Source organism: Passer domesticus, chromosome 6 (genome assembly GCF_036417665.1).
Source record: "Passer domesticus isolate bPasDom1 chromosome 6, bPasDom1.hap1, whole genome shotgun sequence".
Classification (NCBI taxonomy): domain Eukaryota; kingdom Metazoa; phylum Chordata; class Aves; order Passeriformes; family Passeridae; genus Passer; species Passer domesticus.
This window is the reverse complement of record NC_087479.1, coordinates 23,682,961-23,705,505: the sequence shown is the minus strand read 5'-3', so window position 1 is coordinate 23,705,505 and position 22,545 is coordinate 23,682,961. Positions and strand designations below refer to the sequence as shown.

General features: G+C 42.5%; 2 protein-coding genes across 3 annotated transcripts in view; one reads left to right on the top strand and one right to left on the bottom strand.

Annotated features, from left to right (window-relative positions):
- Positions 1–4: 4 nt before the first annotated feature.
- ALDH6A1 (aldehyde dehydrogenase 6 family member A1) lies at positions 5–10,535 on the bottom strand. The gene is made up of 12 exons (XM_064423877.1): positions 10,424–10,535; positions 10,188–10,250; positions 8,076–8,150; positions 6,557–6,718; positions 5,889–5,967; positions 4,948–5,250; positions 4,119–4,240; positions 3,675–3,864; positions 2,828–3,009; positions 2,241–2,420; positions 1,950–2,048; positions 5–1,522 (listed from the first exon to the last, which is right to left on the bottom strand). Exons 1-12 carry the CDS (start codon positions 10,472–10,474, stop codon positions 1,418–1,420), a joined length of 1,611 nt encoding a protein of 536 aa, XP_064279947.1. The 5' UTR covers positions 10,475–10,535; the 3' UTR covers positions 5–1,417.
- A 116-nt stretch (positions 10,536–10,651) lies between these two features.
- LIN52 (lin-52 DREAM MuvB core complex component) overlaps positions 10,652–22,545 on the top strand; it is a 39,615-nt gene continuing 27,721 nt past the window's right edge. Inside the window, exons 1-7 of one of the 2 annotated variants that reach the window (XR_010364432.1) lie at positions 10,652–10,808; positions 10,883–10,957; positions 11,132–11,169; positions 11,637–11,703; positions 12,703–12,786; positions 20,737–20,829; positions 21,200–21,226. Coding sequence is in view for 1 of the 2 variants with exons in the window: in XM_064423886.1 (XP_064279956.1) it covers positions 10,790–10,808; positions 10,883–10,957; positions 11,132–11,169; positions 11,637–11,703; positions 12,703–12,786 (283 nt within the window). In the remaining variant the exon portion in view is untranslated. The remainder of the gene's footprint in view (positions 10,809–10,882; positions 10,958–11,131; positions 11,170–11,636; positions 11,704–12,702; positions 12,787–20,736; positions 20,830–21,199; positions 21,227–22,545) is intronic. The other variant, XM_064423886.1, reaches the window with a different exon arrangement.

Here is a 22,545-nt window from a genome sequence, read left to right as displayed (position 1 = left end):
GAAATATGTTAGCATGTTTTTAATTCGTGATCAAATTGCAAGGTGAGAAATTCCCTCTAGTGTATAGCAGAGGAAAAAAACCAAGATACAAACATTAGTGAATGCACAGCAATTGCACTAATATAGAGCTGTCAGTTACAAGGCATCTTTACCAGAAGGCAGGATACAAAGTGTTCACATTCAGATTGTTTCATTAGAACACTCAATGGTTACAATCATTAGAAGAATATTATTTTCCACGGATGTTTGAGTGAGATCCCTGCAGATCCTCCATGGCTGCATCATCTTTCAGGAACCAGAAATAAAAATATAGGCTCTCCAGCTCCAAATGCACAGATTCTTAAAACCAGATTGTATATACCAAGCCTTACTCCTCTCCAGCAACAGGAACTTGCAGTCTCAAGGGTACCTGACTGTGTTTGAGCAAATGTGACAAGGAGTCAATCAACAACACAAGAAATACAGCTACAATCAGGACAGGAAACCAACAGACAAGGCCTGGCTGCTTTGTGATTTAAAAAATGTTCTCTTTCTTCCTACTGACCTGTGTACTTAGGCTCCATTTTATTCAGACTCACATGATGCTGTGACACAAAGATACACATACATGGTTATGGTTCTGCTTCCACAGGTTCATTATGGTACAGGACGTGTAGGCTTGTATCCCTTAGCACAGGGAAAAGGCACCAAACAACTTTCAGCTGTAATGGAATTGCTGGCAAGCTTGAGCATACAAGCCCCAGACAGAACAGGAACAGAAGTTTACAAGATGTCAGAGGTACAGTGAAGGTCACTGTACCATACAGAAATTTCTTTCATCCTCCGACAAGCAATCAAATATGCTTTCCTGAAAAATCCATACAAAGCTATTTCCCAGTGTTTTGGAAACTGCTTGACAGGTGAAAGACTGACAACTTGCTGTTTTCATTGTATGTAAAGTCACTTCTATGAGACACCCAAGATGTCCCAGTTATGTCACTCAAAATGAGTACTCATCTTTGAGTAAGGTGAACTCAGAATCTTAATATGCAAGATAAAGAGGTAAATAAACCTGCTACAAGATGTAGTCAGGAGTGAGTCACTAAGGCTAAAGATACTGAAGTGAAAACTGGAGTTATGTTCAAGTTCACAGGGTCTGGAAAGAAACACAAACTAAGACCAATCTCAGTGGCTGCTCTTTCACTTAGATAAGGTTATTTAGTCTTTGATAGGTTGTATGGAAAAAATTAGTTCAGCTAACCAAAAAAACACTGACAGCAACAGAAAATGCAGACCATGAGTCACATGAGCCTGCACAGTAACAGATCCTTGAGACAAAAGAGCTTTCTATTCATTCCCAAGTAAAGGGTGCTAGTCAGGACAAAGCTGGAAAGTGCAGCATAGAAGGGCACCAGGAACAGCATCTGCAAAGGCTGGCTTAGTTTCCCATAGTTGGCATAACCACAGCAGGCTTGGCAACGGTGGCATCTTCCTCTTTCCATTGAGAAATTATGGTTTTCAGCTGTGTATAGAACTGCACTCCCTGGAGGAGAGATAGACATATCAGATATTTGGCCTTATGAATTCCTCAGGTCTACACTAGTGGTATATCAAACAGTTTTTGCTTTACTAAACAGGACTGAGTTTTCTTCTGTGGAAACAATTCTTGTCAGCCTGTTCTTTTTACCAGTTTCACAAAGATTCTGATTCTGTGAGAAAGCTTGCTAGTTATTGCTCCTTCTCAAATATCCTAAAAAGACTTGCATTTTTTTACCTAAGGGAAAAAGAAAGAGGAATGGGCTATCTATGATTGTGACATGCATTATGGTGCACGTTTGGCTGGTTTTCAGTTTCCTGGTTGAAATGCCTTCAAAGTCTCCTCACTAATGAGGTCTGATGACCATCTGCCAATTACCATCCATAACATGATTTATCACAATTCAATAGAGTGCTCTGAATCAGAAAGTTACCTGTTTGCCATAGAAATTGGTGTCCCCTCTGAAAGAAGCACGAGAGCCGGTGAAAGAGAACATGGGCAGAGGTACGGGGATTGGAACGTTGACACCCACCTACACCAAAGGAAAGCTGCCATATTAGTCACAAGAAGTAACAGATTGCAGAGCACTCTCCAAATGCTTCTGCATTTTGTTTTCTTATGTCTGAGGCTGGGTACTGCTGGCTGAGAGGGCAGTGATTACAGCTGAATGGTTACCCACTGTAAATGGTGAGGGCTAAAAGCAACAATCCTAGCTGGAACATACCTGCCCCACATCTACTAAGTGAGAATACTTCCGAGCTGTGGCTCCATTGGTGGTGAAGATTGCAGTTCCATTCCCATAGGGGTTGTTGTTCACCATCTCAATGGCATCATCCAAAGTGTCTGCTTCCAGCACCACTAGGACGGGCCCAAAGATTTCCTCCTTATAGCAAGTCATGTTTGGCTGCCAATACAAACAGCAGAAAAAGCAGCTTATATAAAGGATACAATAAAAATTTTGTAGTAAATAGGATATAAGAAACACATATGCTGTTAGTACTCATGATATTCCTAGGATTATTGATCATACTGCATTGCCACAGCCATCCTTCAGTCCTCCTTACCTCTTCACCATTTCTCATGCCCTATCCTCTATCTAGTACACAGAAGGCAGCACCTTTCATCTCCAGAGTGCTTTCTGCTTTTACTGCCTGCATTACAAAGAGTACTTCATTGACATTGTGCAAGGGAAGGCTGAGCCATTTATGGCCTTTCTACCTGGTGATCATTGATTACTGACTGATTTGGCTAGCCCATTTTTCAACTGACCCTGCAATTCACGCTTGTAAGCACTGGTTTTGGTCATCTTACCTTGACTTTGGCAAGGATTGTTGGTCCAACAAAATTGCCATTTTCATAACCCTTCACTTTGACATTACGTCCATCCAGGAGAAGGCTGGCACCTTCCTTTACTCCTTTCTCAATCAGACTGCAAACCCGTTCCTTAGCCTGGGGACTGATTAGAGGCCCAAGATCTGCTCCAGGCTGGTCTCCTGTGAAGAGGCAGAGACACCAAGTTTTTAACTCTGACAACTTCCTTTTCATAGGTATCTGCAAGATAACCACACTGGTGGGAAAAATCTGAAAATTCTGATGTTTCTGAGACACAGAACACAGATTTGAGACATTGATGAACAGGAATAGCCTGCAGCTCTCATAATCAACATGGAATCACCAGAAAGCCAAAATTCAGGAACAGATTCTTCTCAGGAAGGAAACTTCTCCCCTTTGTAGCACTTTATTGAATATAAACAAAATATAATTCCCCTAGAATTAATAACAGTCTAGCTTTTTCAAAGTCCTTGTTTCCATTTTTCTTTTTTTTTATTGTATGCTTACTACAAAATGGAAGGATCTTGAAATGAGGTTGCTATGTAAGTGGCAGATATGATTTTAACATAGGATTTAACCTCAAATCTCCAGTTAAAACAAGACTGATCCTGTAAACATTGCATCACAGTCCCACCAGAAGCTGAAAACATATTCCTACCTCCAAGTCTAGGGCCGGGTTTCCCAATCCAGACAATCTGCTAGCTCCTACCCCCTACACATCAAAGCAGTGGTGCCAATAGCTCCAAGGGTCACAACACAGTATGGCAGATAAGCTGACCTAAAAAGCTATGGTTGTACATACCTTGTAAAAATTATCTGTCTGTACCTGCATTTACTCGTAGATTTTTGGCTCTTTCCACAAGCTCTGGTAGCCATTTCTGAGCTTCTCCTACTAGAATTGCTGTAGACAGGGCCATGCAGCGTTGGCCAGCTGCTCCAAAAGCAGCTCCAACCAGCTGGTTCAAGGTGTTCTCTTTATTGGCATCAGGCATCACCACACCGTGATTCTTGGCTCCCTGAAAAACAACACACACAGTCTCTCATTATTAACCACCCCAGGCTGCTTCTTCTCTGGCCCTCTGGCAATGATTGCTTACAGTAGCTATTATTCTGCCACCAACAGGCTGGCAAGGGAGCAGCCTTATTTATCACTGAGCTATCAGCAGCAAAGGCAGCTTCTGCTGCTGAGTGGTGTGGTCTCTCTTAACATTCACAGGTGACAGAGGTAGTCTATGTGCTCAAGTGTGCTCTGTTCAGAGACATTAATTACCATGTTGGCCTGGACTCTCTTGCCATTCCGGGATCCTCTCTCATAGATGTACTCGCCAGCCTGATTAGATCCCACAAAGCTGATTGCTCTGATATCCGGATGGTCACAAATGAAATTCACAGCTTCAAATAGGAAATAATACATTATGACTGTGGTGCACAAATGCTTCCCTCCGTTCCCACCCCCACAGCACTACATCTGTAGTAGTAGCTTTCTTATCAAAATTCTTGCCTCTGGGTTTCCTACATCTGAGTTCCCTGAAAGGCTGTTTGTACAACTTTTCACTCACTTCTCAGGACACATACTCCTGCCCTGTCTTCATTCTTCTGGCTCTCTTACATCTCTTCACGCTTTGGGTACCTCCCAGGGTGTCTGAGCAATGCCAAAGTGAAGTTATTGTTCTCTATTTGTGTCATCCTGTCCTGAAGCTACTTGTGTGCTGTAAAAAATAGCATGTTAGGAGCCAGGATACCGGCATCCACTGTAGAGTCAGTGAGGCATTTAATTCTTGTTTAGGCTTCCTTGCGAAACCAAGATGATTTATCTACTTATTTCAGTTGCAGTTTATGTTGCTAAATAGAATTTGAGCACTGACATGCCTTGGGAACTCTGACCCCAATCCCCAAAACTTTGTCCACCTTATCTCCTGCAAGGTCTGGTGCGAGGTGACAGAGAATCTCCCACTCACCTTTCAGCTTCATCAATAGAGCTGAAGCATCTGTCCAAACCTATCTAACAGCAGCAGTCTCAGAGTCTCCAACTGGTACCTCCCACTGACCACACACCACAACACACACACTCGTCATCTCCCAGGAGGGGTTGTTATTACCTTCATGTTGTCCATGGATAATATTCAGGGTCCCATCAGGGGCACCAGCATCCTGAAACAGCTTGGCAAGGAACATCAGTGCTCCTGGTACACGCTCAGATGGTTTCATCAAGAAGGTGTTTCCACAAACCATAGCCATGGGGAACATCCAAAGAGGAATCATGGCTGGGAAGTTGAACGGGGCAATGCCAGCGCACACGCCCAGAGGCAGGCGGTAGGTGTAAGTGTCCATGTCTTTAGTGATGGAGGGCATGGTCTCCCCAAGGATGAGGGATGTCACACTGCAAGCATGTTCAACCACCTCTGCGGCAGAAAGGACAATACGCTGCTGGGTGATCTGTTAACAGTTAGTCCCCAAGCTCCCTTTTCACTACTGCCTTGACCCACCTCTCTCTTCCAGCCTCTTCTCCCACAACTTAAAACTCATGCCCCAGGAAATCCTTCTGCCAGCATTGTGAACAAATTATGAATGGATTCTCTGCTGACCAACATTACACATCATGTGAACAAATTATGAATGGATTCTCTGCTGACCAACATTACACATCACGTGAACAAATTATGAATGGATTCTCTCTTGACCACACTACACGTCATTGTGATAGGAACACAGACACATCAGCCCCAGTACAAAATGCACAGGTATAGCACTATTGTACCACTTGGGACCTCAACCTTAGATATCTGAGCACAGGTGAGAAGTTCTTATCCCTTTTTAGTAATTTGCAGTCACTCCTAGAAAAAGCTCTAATGACTTGGAAGTGATTTAAAGATACTCCATCTAAGAAAATTCTTCAGCTTAGAGCTGCAATTGACACTTTGAGTAGGGGGCTATGAAGGGATCAACATATACAGAGCAATCAGCTGCTCAGGAGACCTCATCCCTCCCTTCCTGTGGATTCTCAAATCCCGTTTTTTAACAGCAGGAGCCAGCAGCTTACGGAGGCCTCGGAAAACATCTCCCTCAGCATCAGCCAGGGTCTTCCCTTGCTCAAAGGTGATGAGTTTGGAAATTTCTTTCTGAAAATGGAAAACACAAATTTATGAATGTTAGAAAAGTGCCCACCCATGAAATAGGTGGGCAAGGATAAGACAGAATTAACAGAGAGTTGAACATCACAATGACCAGACTGAACAGAATCCAGAAAAACCTATGCTGACTGATTTGCCCCTTATAAACAAGAAGCCAGTAACCCACATAGGTGACATTTTAGAAAAAATCATTCTAGGATAGCTTGTATTCTAATGCTTTCAGGTATGGCACCACATACACACCAAAAAATCCATCAGGGAAACCCAAAAACATAGTAACATACTTGTCTTCATCAACTGACACGTCCCATCAGGGCTCAAAGTTCCTTCTGTGGTCTCTTGGTAAAGGGACAAATTCAGAGTAATATTCCCTAAGAAGCGCAGGATGGGAACCATTGGATGTTACCATTGGATGGGAAGTGTTTTGCTGCACCTCTCGACAGTGTCTCAGCTGGTGCCTCGATCACGGCAACACCTCATCAAGAACTCTGTAAACCCCGAGTCTCTCAATTTAGTTCCTATAATCAGCTTGCAATGCATTCAGCCATAGCCATCACACACAGCCATGGTGTCTCACCAGATTGTCTTTGATGAGTTGCTGATAGCGCAGAAAGATTTGCTGGCGACTCAAAACGGATGTTTCTGACCAGTTCCAAAAAGCCTTTTTGCAAGAAGCCACAGCTGCCTCCATCTCACTGGCTGTGGCTTTTGGTACACGGCTAACCACCTCATTTGTGGCCTGGAACAGAAAACAAATTGCATCAAAACTCAGCTTTTCCCATCTGTCCCCACCAACCATTCAAGAGTCCTTTCACAGCACACACCTAATATTCTTGTTCTACAAGGAGTTATACTTCTGAGGGCAGAGCACAAAGAAAATGCCTTCCTTGATTGCACACAAAAGGCCTGGGCTACAACTGGAGTAGTTCTGAAAACCTGCACTCCAAATATATCAAGTTAGGCACTCAGAAAACTACAAATGCAGTGCTGATTTCCAAGATGGAGCTGACGTGACTTGTCTATCTTGAAACTTCTAGACAGTATCAGGCAAAAGTTTCTGTGGGCTTTGGTCTTTTCCCTTCCATCATCTTGGTTCATCTGGCTGTCCCTCTTGCACATTAAATGAGGCAAAATTCCTTTGTGAAAAGCAGTACATGACTGTGCATTTGCCATTGATGTTAGCTTACCTCTACCCCTAGGCCAAAGTCCTATATTTATATAGAACTTTAATTCTACAGTATTTTAACTTCAAGCTTGTTGCCAGTTTAACCTCCTTCTAATGTTCTCTTAAAAATTAAATCTGCTTTGACATGACAAAAATTTCAGATATATCACTAAGAGAGAAACTACTCAAAATGAGAGGAAGAAAATGAAACCAGAACACTGCTTGCTACATAAAGACCAAATGAGCTTCATGAACATGACTTGCTGCTCTGATCATTTCCACAAAGCAAATAAAAATAGAGCTTTACAGAGAAGATTCAGAAACTGCTGTTTAAATGCTTACAAGGGAGTCCAGGAGGATCAGAATTCTGAATGCAACCTCATTTCCATTTGTCTTTGGTGGAGTACATAGACAATACAAGTGCTACTTATCTGTTTTGCAGTGCACAGCATCCAGCTCTGTGATTATTGTGGATCAGAGATAGAAGCTCTCTGAAAGGAGAGGAGCTTCAGCTGTCAGGATTTTTCACCTTTTTACTCTGAGAGTAATATCAGCCTCTATCAGGACTTCACATTCAGCTGGCATCAAATCACACTCAATTGATTTCATATACAGGGTGAAAGACACCCTTCAGAAATTTGACATACTCATTACAGAGCCTTTCTATGAAAAAAATATATAACTAGAGCTTAAGCTTCCTTTCTGCAGATCAGGGGCTTACTATGTGAGGGAGATAAAGGTGATAGTAACTTATTCTGAGACTGACATTTCATGTGGAAAGGAAACTGAGAAGCCGTAGTCTGCCTGAAGCTCCAAGTCTAAACCTTTCTCAAGAAATGTATGTTTTTCTTCTGCCACATCCCTGAAGAGAGGCACAGACCTTTGTTTCACAGTGATCACTATTCATATAAGCTGAGACAATTTCACTTACCGGGTTGTGGATATCAATCCATTCAGTAGTTTTGGACTCAATAAACTTCCCATCAATGAAGAGCTTGGTTGTTGGCTGTGGAGGGCAAAACACTGGACAGTGAGTTATTCTTATCTCACACTACATACCAGTGTGCCATATTACATGCAAGCCTTCATCATTAACTGCTATGTGAACCACTGGAGTCTGGATCCAGTCTTCCCAGCAAGACCCAGATAATGCTCTGCCCATTTTGGTCTCACTTCACACCAAAATGGCCAAAATTCTTTCTAAAAGCAGTCATAGAAAAAAAAAATACATTGCTCTGCTTATGTTCAGAATTGTTTCAATCTATTTAATCAAAACCTGAAAAACTGCAACTCATAAATGTTCAGAAGAAAGAGTTAATAATTCACTTCATGGGAATTCCGTGAGGCCAGTGCAGACTGTACCACTGTCCCATGTGCCTCCTTCCCATCCAGCCACTAAGCAGTTCATCTTTCCAGTTTATAGCTTCAAGCAGAAAATTGGACTTTCCCCACCCCCTGCTTGGTCTTGCAACTAAGAGCAAGAAACCTGTGTCTGTGGACTGTCCTGGCTGGCAGCACAGAAAACAGAACTCTCCCACTCAGATGAAGAGGAGGGACAAGGAAAGTTTGGAATAAGAAGTTCAGACAAACACTGAAGAGAATAGAAAGCAGAGGTAAAAGCTGTAATTAGCATTTGGTAGGCAAAAAAACTGTACCATGCAGGAAAACAAATTGTGACTATATAAATTAAGAAACTAGAAAAAAGGAGTTACATTGGGACATAAGGAGAGAACTAGGAGAAAGAAAGAAAGAACCAATTAATCATGGCACATACCCATGACTTGGGGAGAACAGGTAAGAGAAAGGGGAAATGGATCCTCTGTATGAATAACAGAAATGGGACAGATCAACAGAACTGAGATATAAACACAAATATATCAGAAAACTGAAGAAATAATGATGTGGAATTATGAAAGGGAGATGAGGACTTGGATGCTATCCAAAGTGTAATGAAGAGAAAGAGATCGGAGGAAGAATCAGGAATATAAATGGCATTGGGTGGACAAGTAATGACAGTGAAAAGGGGATGAAAATGAAAAAAAAAACAGCTATGTTAGTTGGAACAAATTGAGAGAGCTTTGAGATGAGAAAGCTAGGATCAGAAGTATAAAATAAGTCTCTTAATGGACAAGCAAAACCTAATGATTTGGAAAGCACCACTAGAAGAGAATTAAAATGAAAAAAATGCAGATGATTATGTAGCTGGAATCGCACTTGGAGAAGAGAGGCAGAAATCTGTGCCTACGAAAACACAACCTCCTCTAGAACCTGGAAGGAAGCACAGGAAATCCGAGTCCCTTGACCGAGTTTCCTGACTGTCAGAAAAGCTGCTGGTCTAAAGAATGACAAACTCCTACGGCTGTCAATCACTCCATTAGCCTCAGTGATCCTAATGCAATGGAGCTGCAAACCCCAGTGCTTTGTGACCCACACAGACTTCAGTGCAATGGAGTGAGTGGTTTTTTCAAATTGCTTAAAAAGGGTATCTCAAACATTGCACACGCAACAAAAATTACTTTAAGCAAGCCAGAAAACGGTGAATTACAATTAATTGCACTTTTTCCATAAGATTGCCGCCTTTTTTTAATGTAGAGAATGCACCTGCTGTGGAAACATGGACCGTAGTAAAGCAGACTGCTTGTGGAATCCTGGTTTGGAGCTCGGAGAGTGGGCAGCCATGGACAGCGGAGGAAAAAAGGCAGGACAACAGCTAAAGCAGTTTGATAGTTTGATAGATAGAAGGAAACCAGATCCTCTCTCTGTCGCAAACAGATGCATGAGGCGAGTCCAGAGCGGCCGGGAGGAACGCGAGGTGACGGGCGGCCACCGCTCGGCTCCGAACTCTGGCAGATCGGACACGGAACATTTTCCCGTCCGTCCCGGCGAGCACGGGGGCAGTGCCGATGTTTGTTCCACCGGAGCCAGCGGGGCTGCAGCCGAGCAGCGCAGACTGGGGGCAGTGTCCGGCGGGCGGCGGCGCCCGGGGCTCCCCCGCGCCTCCCTCCCCCGCCCACCGGCTCCGCTCCGCGGGACGGGCACTCACCACCGAGGAAGAGAAGGACGCGGCGACTGAGGTGATCCAGGGGGCACCGGCTGTCCGCGGCAGCTGGACGGGGGGAAGCACAGAGCACCTCAGGGCGGGTCAGGCACCACCTCCCCCCGACTCCCTTCGGCTGCTCCCCGCCCGGGACCGACCCCCCGGGGCCAGGGGAGCCGCGACCCCCCTGCGCCCCCCGCGCCGCCGCGGGCCGGGGCCGGGGCCGGGTCCGGCCGCCTCACCCTGAGCGCCACGCGGCGCCGCCCGCCCCACGCTGCGCGCGCCGCCGCCATCCCGGCCGAGGGTCCCCGCTCCGGGCCCCCGGCGGCGCCCCCCGCCCCGCCCGCCTCGGGCCCCGCCCCCGCGCGGCCCGCGGCCAATCGCCGCCAGCAGCAGCTCTGGCCACGCCTCCCGCGGCCCCCGCCCCCCGTGCCGGGCCGCCGATTGGCGGAGGGGGCCGAGCCGCCCTCCGAGCGTGGCGGCCCGGCCCCGCCCGGCCCAGCGCCGCCCCGCGGCGGCCGCGAGAGCGGCGCGTGGGGCTCGGGGGCGGGGTTTGTTTTCGCTCCCGCGCGGCCGCGGCGCGAGGGCGGTCACGTGAGGCGCGCGCCATGGCGGCTCCGGCGGACGGTGAGGCGGGAGGGCCGGGCGGCACCGCCGCGCCGCTCCCCGCCCGAGCCACCCTCACCCCCTCTCTGTTGCAGGCGCCGACCTGGAGGCCTCGCTGCTGAGCTTCGAGAAGCTGGACCGCGCCTCCCCGGACCTGTGGCCCGAGCAGCGTAAGTCCGGCGGGGCGGCGGCCCCGGGTCTGACAGCTGCGGGGGGGGTGCGCACAGCCCGAGCGGGGCCCGGCCGCCTCGGGGCCGCTGCGCGGGCCGGGCCGGGCCCGCCGCCGTGACGGTGCTGCCCGCACAGGCGCTCAGCCCTCCCCAACCTCCTCTTTCTCTCCCCAGTGCCCGGCGTTGCCGAGTTCGCCGCCTCCTTCAAAAGCGTGAGTGAGCGCTGCTTTGCCTGTCGCGTTTCCTCCTTCCCTGTCATGGTAGATCTGCAGGTTCTCCTGCGGGCTTTACACCTTCTATGAACCGTACCTCAGTGATAAGTCCAGTATATGCTACAAAGTACCTTTTGGTTTTCATGTATCTTTTATATATGTGTTTCTTTTTTATACCCTATGTGTATACACTGTGTATGGGAATTTTACTTTGGAAGCAATAAAGGGTTTTAAACTTCAGAAAATCCTATTTTCCATACTGATTTTTGGCTTGTGGATGGCGGTATGATGTTTTAAACTCTAAAATGTCCAGAAAAAAACCAAGATTAATCATAAAACTATTTCTGTGGAGCACACTCTCATATTTTTGCTGTTGGTATAACTAGTTTTCAATACAGATTGTACTTCATTGTATAATTCTAAAAATGGACTCTTCTGAATATGAACTTCTGTGTTTTTCAAAACAGCCCATTACAAGTTCTCCTCCCAAGTGGATGGCTGAATTAGAAAATGATGATATTGATATGTTGAAGGGTGAGTATGAATATTGTGGGCAGGAATTGATGTTGCCAAAGCAGATGGGAATTCAGTACTTACTTAAGAGGCTTAAAACACTTGTTCTTTAAATGTCCTGGTGGTGGCCCTATGGCCTGAGATCTCTAGCCATCATATTTGCAGAATCTCCAGCACAGAAGTCTCTTCATCTTGTTAATGACAGACATTTTCACTAAACCAGTGATTTCCAAGAGCCTATCCAGATGTCAGTGGCAGGCTGATTTTTCAAACAAGCAGTGTAACATTGTGCATATTTCAGTCACCTCCCTTAGCCTTTTTTATCGCTGTATCAATATAATGAGCATCTCCTGCATTTTGAGGAGTTGCATGCATTTTTTGGCAGGGCTTGGCTGATCAGTTGGTGAGTAGCTTAGACTTGTTGATTGGCTTGTTCAGAGGTGCTCTACATGTGCGTGTTCCCTCACAGATCCAGGAGCTCCAATGCAGTGGTGAGGCTGCATGGGCAAGTCACAGCAGGATTAGCTAGCATGTACACTTGCTGCATGTTGCAGCTGTTAGTTTGCAGTAAACATCCTTCAGCATGCTCTGCCTGTTGTGGATTCTGGATGGTGACGTGTGATCCTGTCACAGTGACGTGTCATGGCTGCAGAGTGAAAGTGAGATGATTTAACTCTGACTTGCTCCAAGAAGTGTTCTTGAACTCACGTTATTAATGCAAAATAAGTCCATTCCCTTGCATACTGTTGTATAGCTTGTTCATGTTGCAATGTGAACTTACAGGAACTTCCAAAGTATGGGTCAAGTTACTCTTTGCAATGGTGGCAGATGAAAGCATGAACTAAAGTCATGGCTGTCTTTTTCCTTATGTTAAAATTAGCAGTGGAGTCAGCTTAAATTTTGAGCATACACTGTTCACTGAAACAGATCCTGACAGAAGTATGACTTGAAAGTGTTCTGTGAACTGCTACTGGAGGACTATAGACAGTGTTAAAATTCACCTTTTTCTCTCTTCTTAAGAGCTGGGGAGCCTTACTACAGCTAATCTGATGGAAAAAGTTCGTGGTCTGCAGAACCTGGCTTATCAACTGGGACTGGATGAATGTAAGTGCTGTACACAGATATGACCAACTGCATTCCAGATCTTTCCACTAAAGCATGTGCTTGTACATTGGTAGCTGGAAAAGTGTGTTGGCAGATTTGGCAAGTGTTTGACAGTGACCTCCTGCAGCAGGATGAGAGAATGAATTTACATCTCCAACTTACAACCTACCTGCATGGGGGAAAACATGTATGTCAGTCTGGTGTTACCCAGTGGCACAGAGACTTCTGTCCCTAAGTTAACATTGTCTTACATAACTCAGGTCACTTTGCTTAATTTCCCACTCAGATACTAAAGGTATTTCTCAGAATACTGTGGCAGTACTTCTCTCAAATTCCATGCACTGCCTCCACAGGGAAATTTGCTCTTGTGTATAGGATTCTCATGTCACTTTGCTGTTCATGCTGTTTTCTGCTTCAGTAGCTCTTACTTTTTTCTACACTCAGTTGTGGTGGGCAGTGATGTCCTTGAGGAATAAAGATGACTTTCATCCCAATTGCAAATAGCCAACTCTTATTGTGATATTTTGAAGAAAAAGCTCCTTTCATTGTCTCATTTAGGATTCTTGTTAACATCTTGATGCAGTTTTGAGAATTTCAAGAGTATTGTGGAGTTGTTTTTAATGCTACCCATACATACCAACACATTTTCTTTTTCCGTTTAGTTATGCTCTAACATAGACCCTGATTTTAATTACTCTTGGGCTGCACAAAGCACCAGAAGTTTCAAGTCTTTCCTTTCAGTGCGTAACACAACTTAGTAATAAACCTTTAGAGTCTTTCTGACTGAGAATGTAGGATAGCCTGATGCATTCTTAATAACAAATGATTAAGCTTGCTTTACCATACTTCAAGTTTATTTTACTTTCAGTGCTAACATTTGTTAAGACTGTGTAAAGAGTTTGGTGGAGTAGAAGTTAAAGTATAACGGTGTAAAACTGAGTCAAATGCAAAGACTGGCTGATGATTGGCTTTCTCAGTTAAGTTGTAGGTTCTGATGTCAGATGGTGTTGTTCTCCTAAATGGACTTTAGCAGAACTTGAGTTGCAGTAAAGCTAGGGAGGTGTTTGTTTCCTTATTGCATGTGTAATATTTGTTGCATGTGGTTCCATTTATTTTTACTGAGAACAAGCGCATATGTAAAGAAGACAAAGTGAGTAAAAACTGAAACATGAGGCTCAACAGTAATAACTTAAGTCTTGAATTTTCAACTTCTATGAAAGGTTTCCTTGCTTGTAACTTGTCAACTTGTCACTTAAGGGAGTTTTCCTTTACTGTAATCCATTGAATATTTTGTGTGTTGTAATAGTCATTTATCTTTTATACCAAAAATTAGTTGTGGAATTTGAACAGAAGCTGCTCGGGACTGTTTTTCCTGGCACTGTCTTTAGGTTATTTTCTCTTACAGACTTAGATAAGTGAGAGAACAAGAACAAATCCAAAATATCTGTTCATTAAAGTTAAGGGATTTAACTTTAATGGTTTAGTGGTTTGGTCTCAGACGTATATAATTTAGTTATATGTCTGTACTGAAATTTACTAGTCCCCTCTTGACTTGGCTGATTCATTGAAACTGGCTGTCACAAGCAGCCCAAAACCCGCTGCTGATCAGTCTCCTCTAGATGGCAGCATGAGGCCTCCCGCAGAAGTTTTGCTTCTTTTTTATAGAACTCTGACATTTCAGTTATGGTTTAGAGCTGCTATTCCCAAGATTGGTTTTTGTGACATATTTTCTTTTCAGGATGTGCACTGTCTTTTTTTATGGTATTTTCAAGTGTTTCATCAGCAGTGAGGTTGAAAGACAATTCTGCTTCATTGTATTAGCAACTTACTTTTCCTTCCAACACTTCTTTTCTAGATCCCACCTCAGATCCTTCATATTTTCAAAGACTTTTATTTTCTTGCAAGCTTGCAATTATGTACTGTGCAGGACCTGAAGCACTCAGTGAAAAATGTATCTCTTGAATGGCATTGCAATCACATTGTGAGATCTGTTACTGTTATACCCAGTTCACAACATACTTTACAGCCATTTTGCATTAGATTTCATTAGGCAAAGTGCTGTGGGACTGGGTACCTTTTGAAAAGTTTTATTGAGGTACTATTGCAACATTAGCATTGAAATCTGAATAGTTGATTTGGCATTATGTAGCCTGATAAATTAATAATTCCTGAGTTACATGCCTTGTTTCTTGAATTCATGTGAACCCCTACTATTTTGCCTGTGTAAGTGGACTTTCTAGACAAGTTTGGAACAGGTGTATTGAATGTTTTGTCCATCTTGATGGGGCATCTGGATGGTTTTCTTCTAGGAACAGTTGAGTGCTGTAATTTGAATCCCACATTTTTATTATCTACAATCCCAGCTGTCCCAACTTTTAGGGTATGGATTTCTCAGTTCCTCTTTGGTTCCGTGCTTTCCACAGGTTTCCTTTCTTTACAAGTAACTTCTTTTTCCCATAGGGGATTACCTTTACTTTCTGTAACTCTGTCTAGTTTGTTGACTGCCCCATGGCTTCTGTGAATCAATTTAATTTATCAATATATAATTTAGTTTTTCTTTCCAGCTTGTTCTACCACTTTCTTCCTGGCATACTGGTAGGTGGGTTCTTGCTCAAAATACTCCTTGCAGAATATTCTTCCCTTCCTTAGCACAGGATTCATGTCAAAGTATAGCTTTCCTTGAATGAAGCAGGATTTTTGTAGCATGAACCATTTTAAAGAAAATTTTTACATTCCTCTTTAAGGATAGGCTGGGGTCCCTTTTGTGTATTTATTCTTTGATAAAAGGTGATTCTGAAGTTCTCTAGAAGCTTCCAGGCTCAGGTCCTTGTATCAAGAAAACCTTTTAAGAATAAATTATTTCTTAGCACTTTTGAGGTTTCAGCTTGTGTTTCCTTGTCTGCTTTTTAAGCTCTGTAAAATTCTACCTCATCGTTTTGCTTGTAGCTGTCTTTCTCTTTTTGCTTTGGTTCTCAGAGTCACAGAAACATTTAGGCTGGAAAAGACCTCCAAGATCATGAAGTCCAACCTTCTCACATTAGAGCTTCTACTTTTCTTCGGTTAATTAATTACTTTATTGGTTAGAATAACCAAAACCATTTTTAGTATTTAAAGTCTTGCTTTGTGTCAGTTTTACTGTTCCCCTTAATGTGTGTGTTTTAAGGGAGAAGGAATTGGGCTCAGTGAATACACTGTCTTTTAGTTGTTCATACAGTTAGGGTGACTTTGGGAGACACAGTAGCTCTTCTGAATGCCAGAAGTGGCTGCAGCCACTTAGTGAGTCTCATTTCTGAGTTTGGGGAAGAAAAAAGATATAAAAGTCTTGTTAAGAACTTTTTTCCTCCCCTCTGTGTCCCTTAATTTTTCCACTTGCATGCTTTGCTTGGAGTGGAGTAGTGAGCACTGCAGAATGAGCAGACCCCAGCTAATGTGGCAAGCAAGAGGGAAATAGACCCTGACTCAATGCTAGTGGCCCACAAAGCAGCAAGTTTCAAAACACTTAATGTAAATAACTGCACATTTAGGTTGGAAGCTGTTTTTCCACTGTATGACCCACTGCACCTTTTGGAGTATCCGAGTCAAAGTTGACTTTAGAAGAATTTTGAAGTCTTGGTTTTATGAACTGGCAACTCTGAGATGTCCATGCATTTAAAGATATGTCCTGTTATCCTTTGGGGTATATGTATACAGAGAGATGTATCTGAGAACTACATACACAGAGGAAAATGCTTTTCTTATAAAAAAACCCTTAAATTTGTTTTTTTCCTAAACTTCAGAAAAAACTTACTTATGAAAGTAAAGGATATGTAGGATGGGAGAATGGGAAAGGCACTCTGTCACTGAAGGAATGTGGTTGTCCAGGGACTTTTTGAAGGCCCTGCTATTCTTTCATGTGATTCTCTGATATTTTTCAGATAACACCTGCTGTACTGGTTCAGAAGTCCTGAAATGTAGATCTGGGTAGCTGGTATCACAGCCATGTTTATGAAATCTCACTGCTGCCAGAATGGTTATTTAGCCACTATGATATCACAGTGCAGTGATACTGTCAGTGCAAGACTTCTGCAAAGCCTGTTCTTCTTAAGCCCCAATATCTTTGTAAGGGTAATGGTGCCTAGGTGCTGTGTGTGCCTTAAATATTAGAAAATGTGGGATAACTGACCAAACACACATGAATATAATTTATAATTTCCTTGTCAGTGATTTTTGCTAGTCTAATCTGTTATGTTAGGTTAAATTTTTATTTGGAGTTGAAGGTAGTTTGTGATGCTCTTGCTGTAAAATTAGGAATGACTGTATTATCCAATGTCAAATCCTCATACTCTTTCAAGAGTAATGAGACAGTTCCTAAATATGCTCAACCAAGACTCTTTATTTATAGTTTCCCATGCACCCTGGCTTTCACTAGGTTCTAGCAACTTTGCTCCTATTTTCTTTGTAACACTTATTTATTTTCCATATATGTTCAAGCAAATAAAAAAGAAGGGTACAGTTGAAGAGCTGTTTAGTCAAGGGCCCACACATTAGGCCTGGATGACCTGTGAGATTGCAGGTGAACAGCAGAAGGTTGGTCATCTTATAGCACCAGACTGACAGAGGAAAAGCCAGTCCAGCTTACTCAGTCAGTGATAGTTTTCTTTACTATGGAGAATAAGTAATTTTTTACTTATTCTCCATATTAAAGGGTTTTTTTGGCCTGGAGATCAACAGCTGATGTAATACGTCAAAAAGATCCATAAAATATTAATGCAGAGAAAGTGTGAATAGGGAATGACTCCTCACAGTTTCTTATAGTATGGGAGCCAGAGAGAATACAAGAGTGTGTTGGGACAGACATAAGGTACTTGTGTTGTGCACTGGAGTCAGAACACATCACCAGTGGAGCTTGTGGTCGTGGAGTTTCTCACTCAGTAATGAGAAAAATGATTGGAAGATAAATCCTTCCAGGGTGTCTGACTGCTGAGGAGTCCCCAGTGCCTTGGACACCTTGGAGGTGCAGAAAGCAGAGAGAGATATTACTATGCAGGTACAGCTGTGTGCCTCCCTGCACTTAAACTCTTCTGTAGATGTTTGCCATTGGCATGTCAGTCAGGGTGGTGGGTTGGAAGGACCTTTTGTTTGACAATGGATATTTTCATTTATTTATTTTAGTAATAGGCTAAACTGCCTGTTAGTTAAGCAACCACTGCCAGAAATCTTTGAGGGTTCCCTGTAATGGAGGGACTCATGCAGAGACAGCAAGAGATGGATGGGCACATGAATGAGGAACAACTACCTTGCTCTCAAGTTAAGCTGTCATTGGTTTGAATTGTAGTCCTATGCAACCTCAGCAGCCTCTGAAATTTCTGGAAAATCATAAAGGAGTCCTTCTGAATTCCAAGCTATGTACAGATCACCACTTTGCCTTACATTGGTAGTCTTCATTTTTTCATTTTTTATTTCAGATAAATGCTGTCTGTTGTAATCTCTTGCCTGCAACTTCAGCTTTTTTGTAGGTTTGGAGGGGCAGGGCAGTTAATCAGGATTTAACTGTAGCATTTTTTGAGCAGACACCCTTCGTTCTGTCAGTGATCCTTGCAGGCTGCTGTCATTGAGTTTTGGATAGTGTTTAATTTTTTTACTTCTTTTTGATGCTGATCATAGGCAGGATATGTTTAAATTGGGCTCCATCCTTGGTAGACTAGGAGACAGGGCATGACAGTTGCTACACTTGAACTTTGTATATACAAAGTTGCTGAATTAGAATCAAAATAAGGAAATTAGGGAAGATAATGTATCCTTTTACTGAAATCTCTTTCCTTTTGTGTAATGGCTTCGCTGGCCTAGGAGTGTCTCCATGTAGCATGAACATGCAGCCTTTTAGGCTCCATGCACAACACCTGGCCTTTGTACCCAAACAGGCTTCTATCAATGATGTAATTGATCAGATAAAAATATTTTCTGATCATAACCACTTTTTCTTTAGTTCTGGCAAGACAGAGGCTTTTTAAGCTCAGAAGTCTTACTTTACATTTGTGAACATGGCTTTACTTCTGCATTACAGTTGCCTGGTGCACTTTCTGGTGTGTATGTACAGTTGTTTGCAACAAAATGTTTCAGGTTCTTACATTTATAGGAAACCAACAGATGTGTAAGTAAAGGGTGCTTTAAAATGTCCTATGACATCTTCTGAAATCTCTTGTTGGTCCATTTTAGTAAAAGCTGTATGTCCACTCTGTAGTCTGGAGAGTTGCATGGAAAAGTGAATTGGACTCTTGTGGGTCCTTACTTGTCAAAATGAGGTTTTGAAACTGTGTGGAAGAGCTGACTCTTTCTATAACATTAACATGGACTTTTCCCTTATTTCCTTGGGGAAATAAGACCATCTAAAGTGTTGTGGTGGAGCTGGAGAAGCTGCCTTTTGGAGAGGCAAGAAAGAAATGAAGTGAAGGAGTAGCCTGTGATTTGGATCTACATCCCACAGCAGTCCCAGTGCCAGTTATTATGAAGATATAGCTGTGTTTTTACCACCTTGACTGCTGACAAAAGAGTGAGGAAGATGCTTATTCTTTGTTAAAAGCTGGCATCTCCAGAAGTACTGTGCTTCTACCACTTGTGTATTAATCTGAAACATTATGGAAGAAAATATGTTCTGGATTGCTTACATTGTTCTAAATATGTTGGGCTTGGAAGAGAACAATGTCTGCCAAGTCTAGTGCTTGTTATGTTCTTAAAATTTTGTTTATGTGCAAGGTGAACTGTCCTGCATAAAAAGCAGTTTGAGGTGTGTGTGCTTCAGTTATTTCTGCTCTGCTTAGAATTTTCTTTGTAGCAAGTATTTTTTTTCTTGGTTAGGTTTCTGCATTGCCTGCCTTGCTGAGTGAATCTTCATCATGTTTCAGTTTTGCTTGAAAGCATATTTCTCACTTATTTTGTTATTTAGTACTGTGTTTGGCAAGGGCTTTATGTGAAATAGTATATTCATGTGCATCAAAGCTCAAAGGCAGAGTTTTACATCTGCACAACAAAATGATGCTCTTTGGACACGGGATTTCTGCAATACACAGTTAGCTCGAGGTGTTACTTAGAACTAGTAGACTTCTCCCATAGAATGTGTCACATTTTGGATGGTTCATTTTTGGGTTAGGAGATGATCACAGAGAATTCAGGTGCTCACAATCAGCTGAAATGGTTGGTTTAGTTTTTCACAGTAGGAAAAATGTGGAGGCTGTTTTCAGTTTACATTCATAGTAATTCTTGGGCCTTATTTGATTGTTTCAGAGAGGTGAAAAGAACACCTAAATTGTCTGTTAAGATGTTTATATAGCTTGTCAAGTCAATATCCAAGGTGCTGTGATTTCCATGTGAAACCTTGGCCTTTCTCCTGACTCTTTTTACACTCTCCTCCCACACTGTAGATCTACTGCTTCATTTTAATGCATATCAGTGTGGTGAGAGATACTCTGCATCTGCAGAGGGACAAGGAAATCACATTTCCTTACACTGTTTGCTGGGTGGCTTATTTACAGGCAGGATTTTTCAGGGGCACCTCCTGTTGGAAGAGAGAGACATGAGAATGCCAGCTTGAAATTGCAATTCATACATGATCATACAGAATTGGCTAATTCTGACATGTAGGTAGTTAAGAAATTATTACAGTCAGAGGAGTCATGACCTCAACTTTTCATCATCTCCATTGGCTTGTGCCTCAGTTTGGAAGTGAAGGAGGCATAGGAAGTTTTAATTGTACCTGTGTGATTTATCCCCAGTCAGCTCTTTAATTTCTTCTGGCTGTCTGAGGTTTCCGACACGCTGTAAATTTCTCCAACTTTTTCATTATCTGCAATTTCTTTATGACTCATGAATCGGAGTGGAGAGAGAGTGTGGATTTACAGCAGAGATAAACATGTCCATAAAGTCTGTATCTGTGTCAGTAATTGTACTGCTGTCAGTGACTGTCCTGTTTTACAGGTCTCTCTTGGGAGAGGAACACGCTTTGCTACCAGTGTCAGAGAAGTGTTGGCTTTGATTTGCATTAACGTGCCAGGAGATTAGGTTGCAATGGTGAGGATAGAAATTGAGTTTGGACCATGGCTGCTATTGTTTTGGTTTGTATTTTTTTTAATAAGTGGGTGTGTATTTGAGTTGCCCTCTGTGTGGAAAAAAAATAAAAATGCAGATTCAGGTTATTCTTAAATATAAAATCAGGAAGAGACAGTATACTGATGCTATCTGATGTGATTCTACCTATATGCATGGATTGTGCATTCTTACCATAAAACAAATGCTGTGTCTAGGTAACTGTCATATATGGAAATAAATACTGCATGGATCCTTAGGGTGTACTCTGTCTGCTGGTAAAGTAGAATGAATATTTCTGTAAGTTTCAAGAAATTTCTGCATCTTTGTCTTCTTGTCCTTCCTTTACTCTTAGGGAAAGATGCTGTGGTGGACATTGATGGTGAGTACTAAGGCATCATCATAGTCTCCAGGCATTCATGATTCTGATTGCTGCAGAAGGAGGTGTATACTTGTGAAGTTTGAGAAAAGGAAAAAAATCTCTAAAACTCTCCTGTATGTGTTAGAATTTCAAGAAGTTCTACTTCTTCTCTGTGCTCGTATTTTCTGTTAGATGCCCGTTGTAGATACTTGTCTATGTGCAATCTTGTTTGATAAATCCTACAGTTTGGATTGGATTTTTTTGTCCGTGACTTAATAATTTTTTTCATAATAAGGTAATTATTTTACCACGTAATTATTTTAAAATATCCAGAGTGACTGTAAAACCCCAAATTTCCATTTTTTCTGGTATTCTTTGAGACTCCCAAATGCAGCTGATTGCATTTTTCTAATTCTGATGGACACATCTTACCAAAGGGAGATTATCATAAACAATGTTAACTCTGTAATTGCGTAGATAGCTTTAAAATGTAGTTAGGTGTAGAAGTGTTAGAAATGCTAAAATGACACCTGCCATTGCATGGTTAATTCTGGAGCCTGAAGTTGGAAGTACAGTGGGGAGTTTTTCCAGTGGTAGACAGCATCCTATCTAGCTCTGATAACTGAGTTTCCAAAGCTATATATATAAGGATCACATGCTGAGTGGCCCAAAAGCTGGCAGATAACTGCTGTTGAAGTGAGTGATGCTCAATGCAACAGCTAAATTCTAAATAAAAGCTGAGTTGATGAGATACTTTTTACCTGATCTTTTTTTGAATTTTTTTTCCTTTTCTCTTCTTCTCCTCCTCACCATTTCTACGTGCCCATACCTAGTTTGTGAATCTGGTTTTGTTAAAACAAAGGATACCTCTGAAAGGTACTTCAGCCAGAATGTATTACTTGCTTTATTAAAACAAGACAAAACCTACATCTTTGCCTCCACCAAAAAGAAACCCAGGACAACAAGTACCAATAAACAAGAGCTACAAAATAAAACCATCAAACCAGTTAAGAAAATCCCACAAAATATTTCTTATACCCTGGTATTCATGTCTACGAATGTCTCTTCTGAAAGTCCCCTTTGTCTTGTTCAGTAATGGGAAAAAATTCTGCAATGGTTTGATCCTTTCTGGAAAAGACTTTTTGAGTTTATAGTGATAGAGTGAAGGTTGATCTAGATACTTCCTGTGGCTAACAAAAGGGAAATGTTAGTGGGGAAGAAGAGAAAGAAATCTGATTAATCTGGAAACTGACTGATCAAACTGCTCTGAAGACTGTGAAATCAGTCGTCTGATTCACCACTATTAACTTCTGCAGGATTTTTGGTGTGCTACTCAAAGC